This window comes from Clarias gariepinus, chromosome 9, assembly GCF_024256425.1.
Source record: "Clarias gariepinus isolate MV-2021 ecotype Netherlands chromosome 9, CGAR_prim_01v2, whole genome shotgun sequence".
NCBI classification, from domain to species: Eukaryota; Metazoa; Chordata; class Actinopteri; order Siluriformes; family Clariidae; genus Clarias; species Clarias gariepinus.
This window is the reverse complement of record NC_071108.1, coordinates 8923311-8943036: the sequence shown is the minus strand read 5'-3', so window position 1 is coordinate 8943036 and position 19726 is coordinate 8923311. Positions and strand designations below refer to the sequence as shown.

The 19726-nt window shown below is 33.9% G+C and overlaps 1 protein-coding gene across 2 annotated transcripts; it reads left to right on the top strand.

Annotated features, from left to right (window-relative positions):
* Positions 1-1710: 1710 nt before the first annotated feature.
* Positions 1711-19153, top strand: cbwd (COBW domain containing). 2 transcript variants are annotated; one of them, XM_053504812.1, is made up of 16 exons: positions 1711-1896; positions 2066-2182; positions 3392-3482; positions 5280-5372; positions 5627-5718; positions 6775-6834; positions 8546-8583; positions 10092-10138; positions 12132-12218; positions 12307-12351; positions 12652-12708; positions 14438-14489; positions 16883-16951; positions 17080-17145; positions 18467-18596; positions 18774-19153. In XM_053504812.1, the coding sequence occupies exons 2-16, from the start codon at positions 2080-2082 to the stop codon at positions 18842-18844; spliced, it is 1101 nt and encodes a 366-aa protein (XP_053360787.1). In that variant the 5' UTR covers positions 1711-1896; positions 2066-2079; the 3' UTR covers positions 18845-19153. The 2 variants fall into 2 exon arrangements, with proteins under 2 accessions (XP_053360787.1, XP_053360786.1); XM_053504811.1 differs by having other exon boundaries at positions 2021-2182.
* Positions 19154-19726: the final 573 nt, after the last annotated feature.

The window sequence follows — 19726 nt, the reverse complement described above, 5'->3', positions numbered from 1 at the left end:
AAAATGTCTTATCACACTTTATAAAGTTGTCACTTTGCATTTAACCTGGGAATAATTTTAAACTGATGCAAGTGGTTTAGTAATACTATCTTACGACTCCTATTTATGCCTGTTCATTTTTTTTTATCACTTTTACCTACATACTAAACATTCCACAGCTTTAGTGTGGCGTGAACAAAGGGCCTGGTGTATTGTTATTTTTTTAAAGGGAATCATTTAAAGACAATGTTTCTTGTAGAAAAGCCTGTATGAACAGTTGTTACTGAGTTAATAATCATATGCTGGCTAGAGGAAGATGAGATCCCTACCGAAACGTAATTATTTCTACAGTTTATTCTGTTTTTCCCCTTTTCCATTGTTGCTCACTAGTAAATATGCGTGGTAAACTGATTTTTACCTATTTATTTTACCTAATTTTACCTAATTTAGCTTAAACCCTGAAGCACATAAAAATTGTTTAATTATTTGAATGGCTTTCCAAAGTTGACTTTTATGCTTTAAAAGAACAGTGGTGTCATCAGCTAGCTAAGAAATTTAAATTTGCCTATAAAAATAGAAATTCCCTTAAAATCCTGATTGTGCACAATATTTAAAAATAATAAATTAATAATCAAAATGAATAAAAAAGGGGAAATTGGGCAACCCTGTCAGACCCCACACTTTATGAAAATCTTTGTGAGGTGAACATATTAACTACGACAGAGCTGGTACTTCCTTTAAAAAGCATTACAATTATATTAATAAAGACAGACCCAAAATCAAACAATTTGAGAGATTGCAGAAGAAATTCATGCTCAATGGTGTCAAAGGCCTTATAAAAGTCCAAAAACAGCTTTAGATTTCACAAAGTCAGCATAATCCAATAAATCAAAAATAAGTCTTATATTATTACTAATGTGTCTTCCTTTAACAAAACCCGACTGTGTTTCTGAAATAATATGATTGCGCTTAAGTTAAATCTATTTGCATAACCCAAGGCCAAGATCTTGTAATTAACTGTGAGAAGTGTAATTGGTCTCCAGTTATCTATTAAGAGAGAATCTTTTTTAGGTTTTTGGAAAAGGGAAATAATACCCTGTTTCATTGATGAAGTCATTTCTTTCTGAACAACACATTCGTTATACATGTAAAGTAAAGGGGATTGTATTAAATCCCAGAAATGAATGTAAAATTCAATGGGAAATCCATCAACACCGGGGTTATCCATATTGAAAGTCAAAAGTAGAAATTAATTTCGGATCAGTGCATTTGACACCATTAATATTCAGAGCTGTCAAAGAATTTTTTCTGCAATTCCTTTTTTCCAAAGCAAAAAAAATAACTGGAAATTGTCTCTCCTTCCTCAAGCCATTCGGCTCTAGATCTAATAAAAAACCCTAGCCAAGGGGGTTCAGTGAGTCGGATCATTTGACTCGGCTCATTAGTAAGAGTCGAATCTTTAGTCCCTCATAGTGCTTATTAACATTTTTCTTGAGAAAAAAAAACATTTGTAATAACCAGTGTTTCTTATGTTTTTACACAATTTCTGAAACTGGTTTATAAAGTCTAACGTTAAATGACTACAACCTATTATTGAGTGTATAAAAATATATATCCTCGCGTGAGAGTCGGCTCACATGGTTCATCAAGGAGTCGACTCAGTCGCGAACAACACACTACCACAGCATACATCATCTCTCGTCGTCGCTTTATAAACTACTTCATTGAGTTTGTGTCCACTTTAACGAAATAAAACTGGTAAAATTACTTAAACCCAGCAAGTCGTATTTTTACACGATAACGTAGGAACTGTTGTAAGAAGTAGTTGAACCAGTGGGACCGTAATTCGTGAAACACCGCCTTCACTGAACGCTTGGGTTCATTTAACAACCTCCAAATTAGAAACCACGATATAACGTAAGTTGATGACATATTCAGTAGTTTTATTAGGTGTAAGTTATGAGCTATTTATTTTGCAGTCCTGCTGTTGCTTCCTCTAACGTTGGCACAGTTAATAAACTCATTCGTCTGTTACTTGCAGTGTGAAAACACTATTCTCTCTTGAATTTGCTCATACATTATCCAGTTTGAGAAGGTCTGATGGATGAGGAGGATGATTGTCCAGAGCTGGTACCTATTGAGGAGAAGAGAAGAGAGACACCTGCAGCTCAGATCCCTGTCACCATTATCACCGGTTATTTGGGTGTGTTTCACTTTCTGTTGTTACTGAAGTGAACTTGGAGTAAACTAATCAAGATTGAGCTTTAACAAATAAAGCTTTTCATACGAAATATAAGATGTCATTTAATCCTGACTTAATACATCTGCACTATATGGACTACATTTTTGAACACCTAACCATCACATGCATTTTCTATGCGGGCATTTTATTCCAGATTTTGCCCTCTTTTCATGTTAATATTATGATAATAATCTCGATTGTTCTTTAAAGGTTTGTCAGTAGCTAGTGGTGAAGTGAGGCTGTGGTGGCCAGGCCAAGTAGGAAAAGAAATTCTCACTGTCCTAGAACCACTCTTTCACGATATTTTTTTTTAAATATGCCCTGTGCCCTCAGAAAAAAAAAAAACTCCACAGATGTGCCACATAACATTGCTGAGGCTGACTAACTGAAGCAATCCCAGATCAGAACACAGCCTTCAGAGACTTGTACAGTGGGTGCATGATGGATGCATCACTTCATGCGCGTTCCTGATACTCTCACAGGGCAGTCACTCTGGAGTAGGGTCAATGTGGACTCATCAGACCACATGTCTTTTTTTCATTGCTGCAAAGTTCAATCTTTATCTTCTCTTGTAAATTAAAGCCTTTTCTTTCCTGATTAGCCTCACTAGAAACCGGTTTCCTTATGTCCACACAGTGTTTTCATCTCATTCCTATATTAAACATAGCTGTGATTTCTACTGTCTTCTGGAAAAGATCCACATATATGTATGATGGTCAGGTGTCCACACACTTACAGTATGGTCATAATGTGTATATTTACTGCAGTCACTTACTCTATGTCTTTAAGTGTGAATTTAAATCTCTAAAAGATTCATAGTAAGAATACGGTTTATGATATTCTGAGAATGGAAGCTTGCATAGTGAATAATTTCATGTTTCAGTTTGCATTTATTTTGCATATAGGTTTGTTTATTTTCAAATTAAGGCAGGTAGACAATATTTATGAGTTTCATTATTGCTTACATTTGAGGCAGTAGTTGTAAGGTTATGCATGTGTTATAGATATAGCCAACATCAAATGAACCAGTACTTTACCTGAGAATTCACTTTTAAGGGAAAAAAAGTATGTTGTAATACGAAGTGCATTGTTTCTAATATTCTAAATAATTTAATTCATTTCTAAAAATAAAACATAGTCTTGTTTATTCCCCTGAAATATCTTTTTCAGGTGCTGGGAAGACAACACTCTTGAATTACATCCTGACTGAGCAGCATAACAAAAGAATAGCAGTCATACTGAATGAGTTTGGTGAAGGCAAGTAAACAAACAAGTTTTTTAAACAGAAAGGGACAATTTTTGTCTATTTAAAATCATGAGGGAAAGATTAATGAACGTGGAAAGTAATCAATGGCATATTGAAATTTAGAATGGAAATTTACAGCACGAACAGTGACATGAGGAAGATAGTAAAATGTTGAATGCAACCTTTATATTGTAACTAAAGGCTCTATCTTTATATATTAATGACTTTGCCAAAAATGCTTGTACATGGATTTTAATCTGTAGCACTACAGGCATGCTACAGTATAATAAATTCATGTTCTTTTAAGAGTGGTTAAAATCTAATTTATTTATTTTTTTAAATAATAATTCAGTCAAAAATTTGGTGTCTTAAAAAGCATGGAGCAGGAATTCACTGTCACCCGGAATTCACTGTGACAACTTTGATGAAAATTCAGAAAGTGCTTTATATTATTATACAAAAGCATGTCAAGTATAAGTAGTGTCAGCTTTATGAATAGTTTTAAAGCACAATATAAAATAATGCTTCTATTATCAGATTTCATTTTATATTATTTTTATATTACGTCATTTAGATTATATTTTGTTCCATTCTGACATGTTAAAAAAGTACTTTCACATTCATTTATTAACTAAATATATATAATCAACAAATAGGAGTACAATGTGCTTTTTTTTTTTTGCTTTTTATGTTATTATTTGTTTAAATTTGAATGCATTTTACCTTATTCCACATTTATTTTAAAATCAATATTTTCTAAATTGCTCTTAAAACACTGTCCTGAAGGGGGCAGCAGAGTCACATTTTAAGTGTTCTGGTACTTTAACGTTATAACCTAATTCACTGAGACAGAACTCTGAAATATAACAAGGCTTGGGTATCATCAGTGTACTGAAGGAGCTCGTTTTTGTTTATATACTTAATTGTAAGTAGACTGCAAGAAATTTTTGGCAGAGTGAGCACAGGTATTCACAATCATCCTCAGATAGGTTAGTGTGAGTTAAAAGCCTGCTTTAGTACTGTCAAAGATTACGGTGTAGGTACACTTTCCTCTAAATAAACCCTAAGGAATGTGTTTGTTTTAATAGAGTAACTGTTTCACAATGTACCATTTATTTAGACCCCTTAAACAATCTTATATTCAACAGTCTCATATTGTGTGAGTGGGGTAAAAGGTCTGCATGCAGCAGAGATTTAAAGGGCCTGTCTTTTGGATTGTGAGCACTAAAAGAGGATGAGATCACACATGAGTTGTAGTATCAACCCTCTGAAATTATTGATGTTGGATCACACATTAATACAGTTGGGGCGTACATAATTAGTCTGAACCCGAACAAAAACAAGTCATAATTAGAGGACATGAATAGATAAAGAGAGAGGGGGAGAGATCTTTATTAATCCTAAAGAGAAATAGTGAGAGAGAGAACATTAGAATTATTAACAATTGTTTTAATTATTTTTGGTTCTAATTAATGAAATCCAACGAAATTAGGTTTTATTACACTTTACACACTTAACATAGACTACGCGAAAAACAGTAACTCATTTGGCACCAAAATTAACGTATATTGCACAGGAAATTTAAATTTACATATTTTACGTGATTTATGTACATTTCATGTACCTTATATAGTAACTGTATGGACCGGATTTGATCTTTTGCAACACATTGTCATGGCTTACTTAATGTGATGGCCAATCTCAGCATTAAAACTCTTCCGGTCAAATATTTTTAATTTTTTCACACAGATAAATATTAGTCCACTCTGGAGAGGTTTATCATTATGTTTGTGTGTGGTGTTGTGCAGGCAGTGCTCTGGAGAAGTCCCTGGCAGTGAGTCAGGCAGGAGAGCTGTATGAAGAGTGGCTGGAACTCAGGAATGGCTGCCTATGCTGTTCTGTGAAGTACGACTCCACTTTACTCTGATAACTTTAGGAGGCTTATTTTATCAGTGGTGATATCGATCTAGTAAGTTATAATATGAGGGTTAATAAACTGTGCTTAGCAACTGGTGTGCAGCAGTCAGTAAGTTGGTATCAGTTTGCGTGTTTGATAAAATGGTCAGTGACTGTAGTTACTTGCTGGGTGTATCTAATAAACTGCAACTCAGTGTATATTTTCTCTCCATTCATTTAATTTGTACTTTTTCCATGTTCAGGGATAATGGCCTGAAAGCGATTGAAAATCTGATGGAAAAGAAAGGAAAGTTTGACTACATTCTTCTTGAGACGACTGGTCTGGCTGATCCAGGTGATTTATCCACTTTGTGTTTTTTCCATTCAATCTTTGTGATTGCTGTGCATTTATAGCTACATGCTCACACTTTAGACACTTTAGCGCTGAGTGGAAACTCCAGTGAAGCAAAAAATAATAATCTCCAGGGTTGAGGGTCGATTCCTACCCAAGATCTCTGGGTGTGGAGTTTGCATGTTTTCCCAATGCTTAGAGATTTTCCTTTAGGAACTCGGGTTTCCTCCCAAAGTCCATCCAAGCACATTAGATCCAGTTCAGGCAACATGTGAGCCACAGATTATCTATCCTCCACAAATCATAGGAAAGCAAACTCATCAGACAGAAAGAGCAAAATAGAAATCAATAGAAATGTCATGCTGGGTGTAACCTCTGCTAAACAGACTGCACAAATGATTGATGTGTGTCAGGGGCCATCGCCTGACTGAGTCTGACAGAGAACGTAACATGTGGAGCTGACAGAGCGCGCTCACATCAAAGCCTGTCTCATAACTCTGGCTTGTCATTGGCTGAGACAGGCCTGTCACTCTGTGGGGCCTCATGGGATTGATATCCTCCCCTCATCGACAGTGTGCTGGTGGCCTGAATGGGTTATGCATTCAATGTCTTTTAAGAACACCACTTTCATTACCAGCCTATCAAATATTTACAGTGCTTTTTCATTCTACCCTGATGGCCAGACAAAAGTCCATTATGTGAACAAGATTGGCCAACTCTGTTGCATGAATCTGTGAAATCACTCGAACCAGAAAAGTTGAAAAGCATGGAAACAAACAAAACAGATCTTGTAGAGGAAAAACAAACCTCAAACCACCCGTGAAATTTGTTAATGCATTTTAAAGCACATGGAAACTCGTTTAAGCTGTTATCTTTAATAATGCATTACAGAGAAATGATTTTAGTTTAGTTACAGCCCGTGCATTGATATTCCAGTGTTTCAAAGTTTTTGTCTATCTGTTTCTGTGTGTGTATCCTCTTTAAAAATGTGGGAAAAATCAAACTCATTATTGTAAGTCCTGCAGTTGGTACAATAGTTTTTATGTTTTTCCACTTTAGGGGCGGTTGCCTCAATGTTCTGGGTTGATGCTGAACTAGGAAGTGATCTTTACCTGGATGGTAAGATGTTTATAGCTACACATGGTTATGTTTCTATCTTTTCGTCTCTGTTCAGTCCCACTCCCACTTTCACAATTTTTTGGTACAGATTGTTACTGGTTGACTCCATAAAGTGCTGAAGGCACAGCTACAGTAGTAATGTAAGGAGATGAAGAGAAACCTATGGTGAATATAAGGTTCTGAAAGGCAAAGCTATGGTGAATAAAAGGCACTATAGGCAAAGGTACGGTAAATATAATTACACAAAAGGCAAAGTTAAGAAAATATATCATTTTATATTACGTAAAATGTTCTGAAAATGATTAATACTCCTATTAACATGTATAATTTACTACAGACATAAAAATTACTAAAAAAATATTAAAGCTTACTTACTATTTACATTATCCTTGTGCTTAAGTCATGTCACACAGTGCCTAAGACTGTATATGGAAAACAAAATAAACAATTGGTTTATAGACATTTACAGTAGACAGACAGGACACCTAAAGGTTATAGAACGCGATGGCTTCGTCACAACTTTTGTAGTGTTTTCATGATATCTGTACCCCACACCAGCCACTTGCAGATCACTACAGGACACCCCAACACACAAGTCATGGCAATCCATAGCTACAACTGTGAATGTGAAAAGACCTTTACTCCTTTTGTAGAGATATGTCACTTCATTTCTATGTTAAGGATGATCAGTTTGCAAATCAGTGCATTTAAATATAAATAGTCTTTAACTGTAAATTAGTTATTCTGCGAAGGCTCTTTTTTGGACACATGAGCCATTGGATGTTTTTTCTGTTGGAGTTCTTCATTGACTACTTCAAATCATGTTACACTGCTCATGTAAAATATAATATTGTCACGGTGTGAAACTTATGGTTGTATTCTGTTATTATCATTATTATTAATAATAACAACAACAATAATAATAATAATATTTGAGATGCATTTTTATTTTTTATTATTAAACTACATAATTTTTTATGTTTGCTATACAAAAATGTATTTTTAACTAAATAATAAACAATAGTGTAATATAATGGACAAAAACATGAAGGTAAAATATAAGTATACAAATAAAACAATCTTAAAATATACGAATTATATATACATTACAAAATGTATGTTATATATACAAAATATATAAAATAATATGGAATAAAATTTAACTCAAAAAGAAAATTTAAAGCAATCAATTGCATATAAACAATTCATAGAATTTAATAGGTTAATACATATATGAATAATACATATAATTTAGATGAAACTATAAATACCGAGACAAACTGTCTGCATGTTACAGACAGGATTTTTTGTAGATTTCATCATTGTTCTATTATGGTTTCAACAGTCATCATTTTTTCCCCACATTTTTTCTCCTCCCATTTTCCTTATTTGAGTGTTCTTAGTTTTGGTATCTGGCATGTTTTAAGATAACATGATGGTGAGAAAATAATCATGCAAATCATGTTAATTCTTTTGAATTATTATTTTCTTACTCAATCTGTTTAGAATTGGATTTATGAGCAGTATATCTGTACACTTCTCCAACTAACGTCTATAAATGCCCATTACCATTATTAACTCTAAAAATATAAAACAATTAAATATAATTATAAGATAGCAATAACCAATAAATATCAAGGGACCCAGTGATGTATATAAAAATGCATATCGTGACTATTACATTTAATGCTTGTTTTATTATTCTTTTCAGGTATTATTACAGTTATTGATGCGAAATTTGGAATGCAGGTGAGTGAAGCAGTTGGATGTTTATTTATACTGTATAGTTTCTTCCAATGATTTTATTGCAAGATAATTTAAGAGCTGGAGAAAGCAAAATCGTTTTGCATGTGCATGAAGCACACATAGGATATATATACCCTATTTTATTGTATTCTTTAATTAGTTATATAGGAAGTTGCAAACCCAGTTTTGCAGAACTTTTGCATTGACTATACAGGTATTTTGTTGTATTCTTTTAAGCAGCACCACAAGCTTGTTTGAGCACGACCCAAAGGCAGGACTTTCATCATATCACCTCTCTTTGTTTTGGAGTTGTGAAGTGCCCATTCTTTTGTGCCCTTCCTCACATGTCACTTCCTCTACCGAGCATTGGAGAAGGACAGTGATAGTGACACCTGGATAATAGGGCGCCATTTGAAGGGTGTCAGAGCCAGCAGGTCGTCCCCGTTTACGCTCCTGCTGGCACCTCGGCCCATTCGTCCCCTCTGGGGAATTCGGGAGAGGGAGGGGATAATAGAAACTATAATAGAAAGGAATTGTGGGAAACCGAGCAGATCATTCTAATGGGCCTGTCACCTTTGTGCCCACTCCCACACCAAGACCTGATGTGTTCATCAGATGTGTGTGTCCGTTAGTGTATGTGTGTAGGCATGGTGAAATGGAGCTTTAATGAGAGTTGATTTTACCCCTGCTCTCCTCACAGCTTACTGGCCTGGATGTGTTCAGCTTTTATTTCTTTGCTGTCAGTGAGAATGATTGCCAGGGTCTGGGGTTAGTGTGGACAGGTGTGATGGCTCTTAGAGATGACAGAGGCCTGGTCTCTGAGGTCAGTGTTATTACAGATTTAACATGGCTAGTGAAAAATCTCACATCAAACCACACACGCTGCCAGCCCAGGTGATCAACAGAAACAGATTATCTTTTCAATAAGCAAACTTTGTAAGTTATAGTTTGGTGATTGAACCTCTGTGTCGAGTTTAGATTCATTCCTTTTTATTTTAGAGCTGTCACTTCATTTACTGTGAAGAATATCACATCATTTAAAATCTTTATTTATTCTGATATACCATATTTAAGAATACATTAGAGTTTCTGGACAAACTTTAATATTTCGTTCTTGGAAACTTCACTTATTATTGTATTAACTCAAATCGTGACAATTTAATTGGAAAACCCTGTGATTCTGTTATGCTTAGGATGCATTTAGGTATTTTCCAAGATAGAAGAGTTACCACAACATAATACAAAGTTCTGACTGAAAACTTTTATCCTTTATGATGAAATATTTCTCTCCTGATTCTCTGGAGTGGTCTCCTCCAGGATGAGAATCACCTCGTTCACTTTATCATCACAAATGCTCATTGAATTTTAATGAGGATAAAAACAAAGCAAATTATCTGCACTGGGTCTCCACATCTCAACCCAGTTAAAACAAAAGCACCATGAGGCTCATAAACCTTAATATTATTGATATCATTCTTTGTTCTGATTTCTATTTGTTTTTTGTTTTGTAGCATCTAATTGAAGAGAAGTCAGAAGGCTTGATTAATGAAGCTGTAAGGTAAATTCTCACTTCTTTGATTAGAATGATGCATAATAATGTTGACTCTGTGCCTTTTTCTCACTTCAGTAGGAAAAGAAGGGAGACAAACTGTCTTATTCAGTTGTTTTTTTAAACAGATTTTATTGAAATTTAGTTCATTATTTTTCAGAAATTTCTTAATTTTTTGTTTCTTTATTTCTACACATCCAACCAAGTTAAATACACTGTCTAATCTGTCTGAAAGCAATAATATTGCATTTTTTTAAATATTAAACAGTTAAAAAAATAACTCCTTATTTTTTTCTTAAAATACCAACACAATAAATTGAGCAGTAAAGTAAGTTTTTATATCTAATTTCACTAAAGTTTTCTATAGACATATACAAATCTTTATAGTTCAAAAATAAATTTTAAATCAAACAATTTGCATTATCGAGTTTGTGTTACCAAGTTAATTATGGCAAAACAACTCCAGGAAACTAGCAACTCTTTTTCTATGATGTCTTGTTCCCTATTTAAGCTAAAAGGTAAATGAATTATTTAACCTGGGAAGGTACATTCAGTGACAACAGACAAAATGTTTTATGTGTATTAATTCTAGAGCAAGTAACCCCATATATATTGCTTAACGCACTGCTTTTTAAATAATAGTCCAGTAAAAAAGATTAAAGTAAAATTTCAGAAACTAATAACAGTTATGTTGTATCCTCAGTTCTGATTAGTCAGAAGGTTCTGGCTGGAAAGCAAATAAAAGGTTTATATAAACTTGTTCCTTCTAATGCTGCATCATTTTCATAGTGGGCAAACATATTTCGACAACATATGCCATGTATTATAGTTCTCCCTGTGTACAGAAAAGGTGTTTTCACTAATTATTTCTAGCCTATCTGGTTGAACTTATTAACTATCAATTATTTTATATGAATATTTTTTGGGTTGTGGAATAAATCATCTAAGTTTCCATTATTTCTTTTGGGGAAATTTGCTTCGATATACAAGTGTTTTGATATACAAGCCTGCTTCTGAAACGAATTATGATTGCAATCCAAGGTTTAATTATATTTAGTTCTGGAGCCATGGTCCAGGTCATCTCCAGACCTAAACCCAAAAGAAAACTGTTGGACAATGGTGAAGAAGGCAGTAGCACTCAAGAAACAGTGTCCTTTACATGATCTTCACGAAGCGATCAAGCAGGCATGGATTGAGCATGTGAAACGTGTACTGCAGATGTCTTTCTGATTTTAGCATAAAACAACAAATTCTTATCATTATATTGATTGTCATTATTAAAAAAAATTGAGCAGGTCATTAAAACAAAGAATTTCACTTTTGTCTCAATATTTTATACCACTGTATAAAATTCTACATACAAATCCAACATACAATCATTAATTGTAATAGGAGATAAAGAGCATCATTGTTGTTGATTAGCAAATTAATACTGTCACCCAAATTTAAGTATAAGTGGAATAAAACATTTTGAGTCATGCTGTTAAACATTATGACCGTAAACATCAATACCATATGGCTGGGTGCTGAGTATGGTAGCTGAAGCGTCGTCTTAGACAGTGAGACTGTCTCTCCCTGCTCAGCTGCTGTTACTGAGACATGCTGGACATGATTCCAGTATGCCGGAATGCTCGCAAGTGTCCGAGGCCATCGTCTTTGCCTCTGTTCTCTTGTTTGTGTTTTCCTAGCACACAAAATGGTTGGGCCTTTTGAGTATACCACCCACACACTGTAAGACGACAAAGAGGGGGGCAGACCCAAAACAACAAAGAGTGTGTGTTTATGTTTCTAGACAAACACACACACACACACAGTCCTTTGCATATATTAGTGAATAGGGTATTTGAAGACGGTAATAAAAAGTGTGAAAAGCTATACGATGGCTTTGGTCTTTTGTGCACTACTTGCTTTTCTCTCTTTTTCTCTCCCTCACACACACACGCACACATGGGAACGCAACACTGCTAATGACCTATTTGTACTTATCTTTCTTTTTTTCCAGGCAGATAGCCCTTGCCGATTTAACGATTATCAATAAAACGGATCTGGTTAAAGAGGCTGAGCTCAGTCAGCTTCGAGACACAGTCAGGTATAAAACGGTATTTTGAACCTCACTACCAATATTGTAATATAGAACATTTTTTAAAAATTAATCATTCTTGCTGTCTGCATTACAGGTCTATTAACGGACTCGTCAGGATCCTAGAAACACAAAGGTCCAGGTGAGTTTATGTAAAAAAGCGATAAACCACTGACATTTGTGTGTTCAGTAAGTGTGTGTGAGTACCGTTAGTCATATTGTAAAGTAGCAGGATTAGAATTTTTATTCTGATCATAAAATGACAAACTTCTGTTCTGTTGCTGTAACAAAAATAAAATATATTAACTGTGTGACATTACACAAGCACCTGTTACAGTAGCTGTTACAAGCAATTGCACCACTACCTGAACCTGGAAAAGGAGTTACTTAAATGTACCTTTTTACAATTTCCTCATATTTATGGTAATGTTTCTGTTTGTAGGGTGGACTTGTCTCAGGTGTTGGATCTGCATTCTTTTGATACCAAAGATAGTGTGAGGTAAGATGATTATTTGATAAAGCTATGGTGAAGCTATGTTGAAGATGTTATTCAATGCTTTCATTCTGTACATGGACATTTTGAAATAAAATTATATTATATATTTGCTGCATTTAGTTTTACTGCATGTTGCGTGCAGCTGGCTTCATTAGTTTTTTGTAGAAGCTTATAGCAAGCATGATATATTATTGAAACAAAAGCAGTGAAGGATGGTTTAAATAGTCATGACCCATTGGACTCGATATAAGTCATTTAGCAGTTACCATCTACAACTAGAGTCTCTACTAAGCGCCTACAGTAAATATCTTGACATTAATAAAATTAAATTTGCTGAATAATACTAATCCAGACAATGTAATTAAATGAAGCATGTGTAAATAAAATTATGCAACTTGTTACATTGAGAAAGATAAGCTGCATTTTAATCATAAAATGGTGATAATGAAAAAGTAATTTCAACAAGTTTCTAACATATTATAAAATAAAATATGAAAGATCAAAATAAAATAAAAAAAATCAAGATCCCAAATGCAAAGAATTACATTTGCTGTGAAAACATATTAGTTCAAATGTCCAACTGGTTCCACATTGTACATTTTTAAGATTTAGTTTTTAATTTAATTCCCCTGTCAGAGGAGAAAATATCAAACCAATTTTTTCGTTCTAGTTTTTAGTATTCAGTTGCTGGATCATATATATAATTCTTTACACAAGAATCAGTGAGTCCTGAAGGCCAAATATTTATAATATTTATTATAAAATTATTAAAACATTTATAAAATTTGATATTCTTTACCTCATAGACTATTTTATAAATGAAAATTTGTATTGATATTTAATTAGAATGTTTTTTCTTACCCATTAAAATGACCTTTTAAGCTTCCCAGGGTAAAAAAACAATATCACATGATGATGATGATGATAATAATAATAATAATATAGAGTTTTTAATAAGGCTAGTTTGTATAAGTAAAATGTTCTCAGTTATAAGGATTTCCATCCATTCAGACATAACACAAGAATTCAGCAGTTAAGCTCTTATAAAGTTCTTATAAATTAGTGTTTACCAAAGCTCTTAGTCATGGATCATAAACTTTGCGTACTGTTACAAAAGCCACAGAGGGATTGATCAGACAGTAAAAGATGATCAGGCCAGCTCAAACATTGACATGTAGATCAAGTAGATTAGCTCACATTATTGAAAGCAATGATGAACATTGGGAGCAAAAGACAGATTACTCATTTATCCCTAAAAGTGCGCCTTTAATTAGATGACCTGAGTTACAACACAAGACAGTTACTAACTGGTGAGCAGAGTGAAACAGTGTTAATGTGAATGGGAGAGGCCAGCTGCAGAGGATTAAAGCCTCCACCGCATAGAAGCTCTGCCGACGCGTGTCCATACAGCCACCCTTTCAGCCTTTTAGTGCGCCCCATTTGCCCCCTGTGCTGGGGCGACCCCCCTCTGTTCCGCCTGTGTGGTACTCCCAGCGGAGAGAGTAATCCAGAGAGTGATGTTTACCCTCCCTTAGGGGTCGTGGACTTCTCTCCATCTTTCTTAGTCTCTTCCATTCTGCCCCCAAAACCTGCTTTTCTTTCACCAGCATGTAAGACTCCTAAATTAAGCTCTTTGTAGAAGGAACTTTGATGTTTAGGACCTTTAAAAACAATTTGTGGAGTTGTTTTTTATTTAAATGACACTGTGAACTTTGTATTGTATGTTTTTCAGGCTGGTGGAGAAACTAAAGCTAATGAAAACCACACATGCACATCTAGACAAGGTGATTATTAGTTACATAATGTAATACCTCGTTAAAAACTGTGATAGACTGCACATAAGCATATACACACACATACACACATATTTGTTGCAAAAGGGTTTTTTTTTTATAAATGAACCAATTCATATACCAAGTCAAAAATATCATATACATTTTTGCCCATTCTGTGCAAAAAAAACCCTACATACTGTATGATCACATCAAAAATTTTCCTCGTCCTTTCTGCACCTAAAATACCTTATTCAGGTTAATTCAGTGCCAAAATATTACACTTGGGTACACATGACATGGGTCATTCATTCTCTATAGCTTTTATCCTATACCGTTTATGAGAGGCCTAGAGCCTGTTCCAGGGGACTTGAGGCACTTGGCGGGATGCACCCTAGACAGCGTGCCAATCCACCACAGGGCACATGACCACATAAACGCACTCACTCACACGATATGGGAATTTAGGAAACGCCAATTAGTCTAATCTGCATGTCTTTGGAGTATGGGAGGAAACTGGAGTACCCGAAGGAAACCAACCAAGCACAGTGAGAGCATGCAAATGCACACACACAGACCTGATGGGAATCGAACCCTTGACCCTGGAGTAGTAAGGCCACAGTGCTAACCACTATGCCGAAGTGTTCAAAGTTCTCTGTATACCTTGTGTACATTGAAACAAAAGGTCTTTCTCCAGGACCATGATACTACACATATCAGTACACAAAAACACACAGAACCGTGCACATTAAGAGAGAGGACCGCAGTAGTGTTGTGTACTTGATTTATGTGAATGCTAATATGTAGTGTAGTAGAGCATTGTTCAGTAAAATGTAGCAGCAAAAACACTGATGATGCTAAGTGTTCAATAGCAACATTATAATGGGGGCACATTTAGTGCTGAAAATACTACAGTTTGGCCCAGTCTGTGTTTTTTTAATGTTTCTTATAGTAAGTTGAAATTGAAAAAAAAAACACGCAAAATGAGTTTCAAACGTTTGTCAAGTGATTTCACAGGGACCTGAAGACATTATAAAAATATATAGCCTATTTTCAATTGGTCTTTATGCATATTATTGGGTATCACCAGTTTTATCATGATACCTACTTTAGTCAATTCAATGAAAATTGTGATTCTGTATGCATCCTAATATTCCATATTAAAATTTCCCCCGATTTTGTTACAATTTTCAACATTTTAAAAAAGGTTTAATGAGTAAATAAATAGCGCATCCCTCATATCATTTGCTTTCTCACTTAAAAAACATAGGCAGCATTTAAACAATACTAACTTCAAATGCAAGAGCTTAAAATTCAGTTAGGCAAAGCAAAATGTTTTAAAGAAATTACTTGGCTTCACTGGTTTCAATTAATCAGTCCAGGAGTAAGAATTTTGATGACTGGTTTATCTCTATTCTATCTAAAAATCTAAAAATATTTAGTTTCTAAAAATAGTTTAAATTTTTTTTTATTTAGAGTCAAAAGATAGCTGAATCGCAATTCATAGCTGAATCGATTTTTTTCTCCCACTTTTATTATTTATTCATAAAACTAATTATTTCATAAATACATTCCAATAATGATTCTGCATAGTTACAAGAAAGCATATGAAATGCCTTTGAAATCTTAAATTCTGAACCACCAACCGGTTTTGGAAATTGAAAAGGTTAATATAACAGTTCACATTACTAATAATTACACAATACAACAATAGCCAACCCCCTTGACTTCCTCTGCTTCAAAGCCACTGAAATAAATATCTAAACATTAGAAATGTCTGGTCTTTATATATTCCATTAGGTCTTAGCTTCAGAATACTTTGGTCACAATGATTACATGGACGTTTAGCTGCCTTATTTTGGTTATACTTCCTTTTAATGTTCATTGTAAAGGGTGTCAAAGCTGGTGTATGTGGTTTGGGTGGAGACTGGTTAAGTTTTCGCATTGGCCCTCGATCTTTTCCCGCATCAGGACCCCCACCCCCCACCCCTCCTCTCGCCGAGACAAGCCCCGTTGCTCTTTTCATGCAAACGAGAGGTCTGTTTTCTGTTGTTATTCCAAAGGAAAAAAGGAAGTGTGTTACCTCGACACTGTCAAACAATGGTTTAAATATCTGCGAAGTGGTCTTGTAATGCCCCAGGGAAGTTCACAAGTTTGGGGGGTGAAGAAAGACGAGTTGGCCAAGACTGTGTGTGCAAAAACTGATACTGTCCTCTTGAGGAAATTAAGCTTTTTAACACATTTGGTGATAAGACATTAACTGAGTTTGTGGTGCCATATAGAAACCCTGTTAATACTACCTCTGTCCATGTTTTGGCATTGTTCTTCACACATTTGGTATTTTTTACCAATTAAAATATTTATGTATAGATTTGTTGTAAGTTATTTGTCCTTGTCATTTACAGGATATATTAACCGTTACATTTGAAGTACCGGGAACTGTCTCTGAGGACCATTTAAATGAGTTTATTCAGGTATGAATAATAAATATATAAGATATAAATATATATAATATATTAAAATTATGTTTTGTTATAGTTGCTGTTCCATGTTTGTGCATGGAACAGCAACTTATATAGCGTTTGTTTATTTTGTGTTATAGGACCTTTTATGGGAAAAGACATTTAAGAACAAAGCAGGACTGCCCATGAATGTCATTCGCTTAAAGGTAAGATTAAAATGATCTCATAAATCATATTTTTCGTAAGTTGTTGTCATCACATGGGTGTCGATTTCTAGTGACACCACGAGTAGCAGTTTGAAATGACTTAAAATAAAGAAATTAATTAAAGCTCCTATAAAGTACAATGCTGCTAAACTAAAAACAGCATGTGCTTAAATTCCTCAAATAATCTATACTTTAGGTATGGATATTTATGTATTTATTTTCCTGCATTTTTATACAGTTCTCTTCTAGACTTGTAGCAATGTGAAAGTGTAAAATATGCAATTAAATGAGCAGCTGTAAACCCACTGGGCTTAAACAAACTCTTCAAGAATTACTAGTTATTTAAATGCACCCCTGGTAATTTAAGCTTTATTTGTAAAAAGTAATATAATACCAATATATAACATTTCCTTTACTGGTTTACTGGCATTTTAAGAAATTAAAATGACTCAGCTAAAGGAAAAAAAATTTTTTTCCATGAAAAAAAGAAATCTTTTGTAATTCCTATTGGTAAATAATTCAGGTAAATAAACTTTATTTATTTTTATATTTATTTCATTTATTTTTTTTATAAATATACACTAATACAAATTTTTTAAGAAACAAATATATATTACTATCACAATGCATGAATAAGTACATTGGTTTGTTTGCGTTAATGTTTGTTTGCACTTTTTTTATCTAAAGATAACATTACAAGAAATGACTGACTTGTTTGCAAGCGCATGATAATGATGATGACAATAATAATAATAATAACAATAATAATAATAATAATAATAATACAAGTTAGACAATTCTGTAAAACTGCAATTTCTAAAAAAATAAATCAGTCACAGGAAAATTCATGTTGATAAGCTTGTAACATTATCTTAAAATAATTTTCTTTTCTCACCTTAAAGATAAACTAATACATATTTTTAAGAAAGAGAATATATATTACTATCATAATGAATAAACGAGTGCATTGGTTTGTTTGCTTTAGTGTTTGTTTGCAGTGCCATTAGTGCATCAATCTATATGATAATCACTGATATTTCTTAGTGTAGATAACATTCAGTTTATGCATGCAACCAGCCAAATTAAATTGTGTATTTTTTTTAGGTACTTGATGGTCTTAGTACCTGATATTATCTCTATATGCACACTGCACATAATAATTATGCAGAATGAGTGGTACATTCTTTAATCTTTTTTAAACATGAAAGTTAAATAAACGTTTAGCTAAAAAGCAGAACAGTCTGTTGACAATGGATTTGTATGAAGACTAGAGGACCAGATAGAGCCAAATTATACACTGAATTTGAGTTTTGCTACACAGGGCATCTTGTCACTGCATGGTAAGCAGAAGAAGGCAATGCTGCAGGGTGTTCATGAGCTTTACGAGCTGGATGAAACACCTGAGGACTGGACAGATGGCGAACCCAGGATCAATAGATTGGTCTTTATCGGTAATTTTTTTTTTCCTGCTTTCTGAAACTAGTTCTGGATTAAACCTAGTCCTGGACCAACTCTTAACTTAATCTTAACCTATATTTAGAAAAAAAGATTTACAATGTCACATTTCACTTTGTACAATTTTTTTTTTTTGGTTTAAGCAATCCTAACTCACATTCTCTTGACTTTAGGTCGCCATCTGGATGGAGACCTGTTAAAGAAGGAGTTTCTTTCTTTAATCTCCACTGGAGAGGACTTATAGAACAGAGGCATCATAAAGAAGGAATGTTCATGTAGCAATGGATTTTGCCATCCGTATGTTATTTATTACATATTATTATACATAGCTGACTGTAGACTGTAGACTGTAGACAGCACTACTATTCTAAGATACTTTTATACAAGCAGACTGTAATTACTTATGTTTGCAGTCGTACTGTATGGTGCCATGCACCATAGTTTGCACTCACATTCTTGGTGCTCGTGATTGACTATGATATTAAAGTACTAATGTCAAAAGGATGCAAAGGATCTTTTTTTTTTTTTTATTAGAAAGTTCTTGTGTGCTTGCAAGAATCTGTGCTTGTTTGTGATCTGTAAGGTTAATAAGAAATGGTCTGTCAAGGATTCATGGGTTCTTGGCTTATAAAACCCTCTCTTATAGAGAACCTTTAAGAGGTCTATATGTAACTTTATTTTCTGAGAGAATGCTTGAATAACTGCTTTCTAACATTCAGCCGTCAACTTTTAACAGTTGCAATGGACTGATATTTTTTTTTCGTGTTTAGGGTGTTTTTCAAGGATAAATGTCATGTTAAAGAGCAGATGTAATTATTAGAAATTGAAGGCTTTAATGTTTCTTCAATTATAAAGGAATTTGATTAAATAAATAATGCTTAATATGATCTTGATTCTTTACATAATAATTTACAGAGTAATTCAAGACCACTATAATTATTATGTCAGTCATTTCTTTGTGAAAGTAATTAGCAAAGCTGCAATTTTTAAAAAATAAATCAAATCACAGAAGAAACAAAGTTGTCAAGTCTTGTGATTTTGTTAATGTACCGAATTTTGTTTTGAATGCTTCTACGTGTGAGATTCTCAATTATTTGAAGCACCCACTTAACACCCAGCATTTTAA

Bases quoted from the DNA above. Each gene is read 5' to 3' on its own strand.
- cbwd (XM_053504812.1), top strand. From the start codon at position 2,080: ATGGATGAGGAGGATGATTGTCCAGAGCTGGTACCTATTGAGGAGAAG. The intron at 2,183-3,391 runs GTGTGTTTCACT...TATCTTTTTCAG, and splicing joins CATTATCACCGGTTATTTGG to GTGCTGGGAAGACAACACTC. The intron at 3,483-5,279 runs GTAAACAAACAA...TTGTGCAGGCAG, and splicing joins AATGAGTTTGGTGAAGGCAA to TGCTCTGGAGAAGTCCCTGG.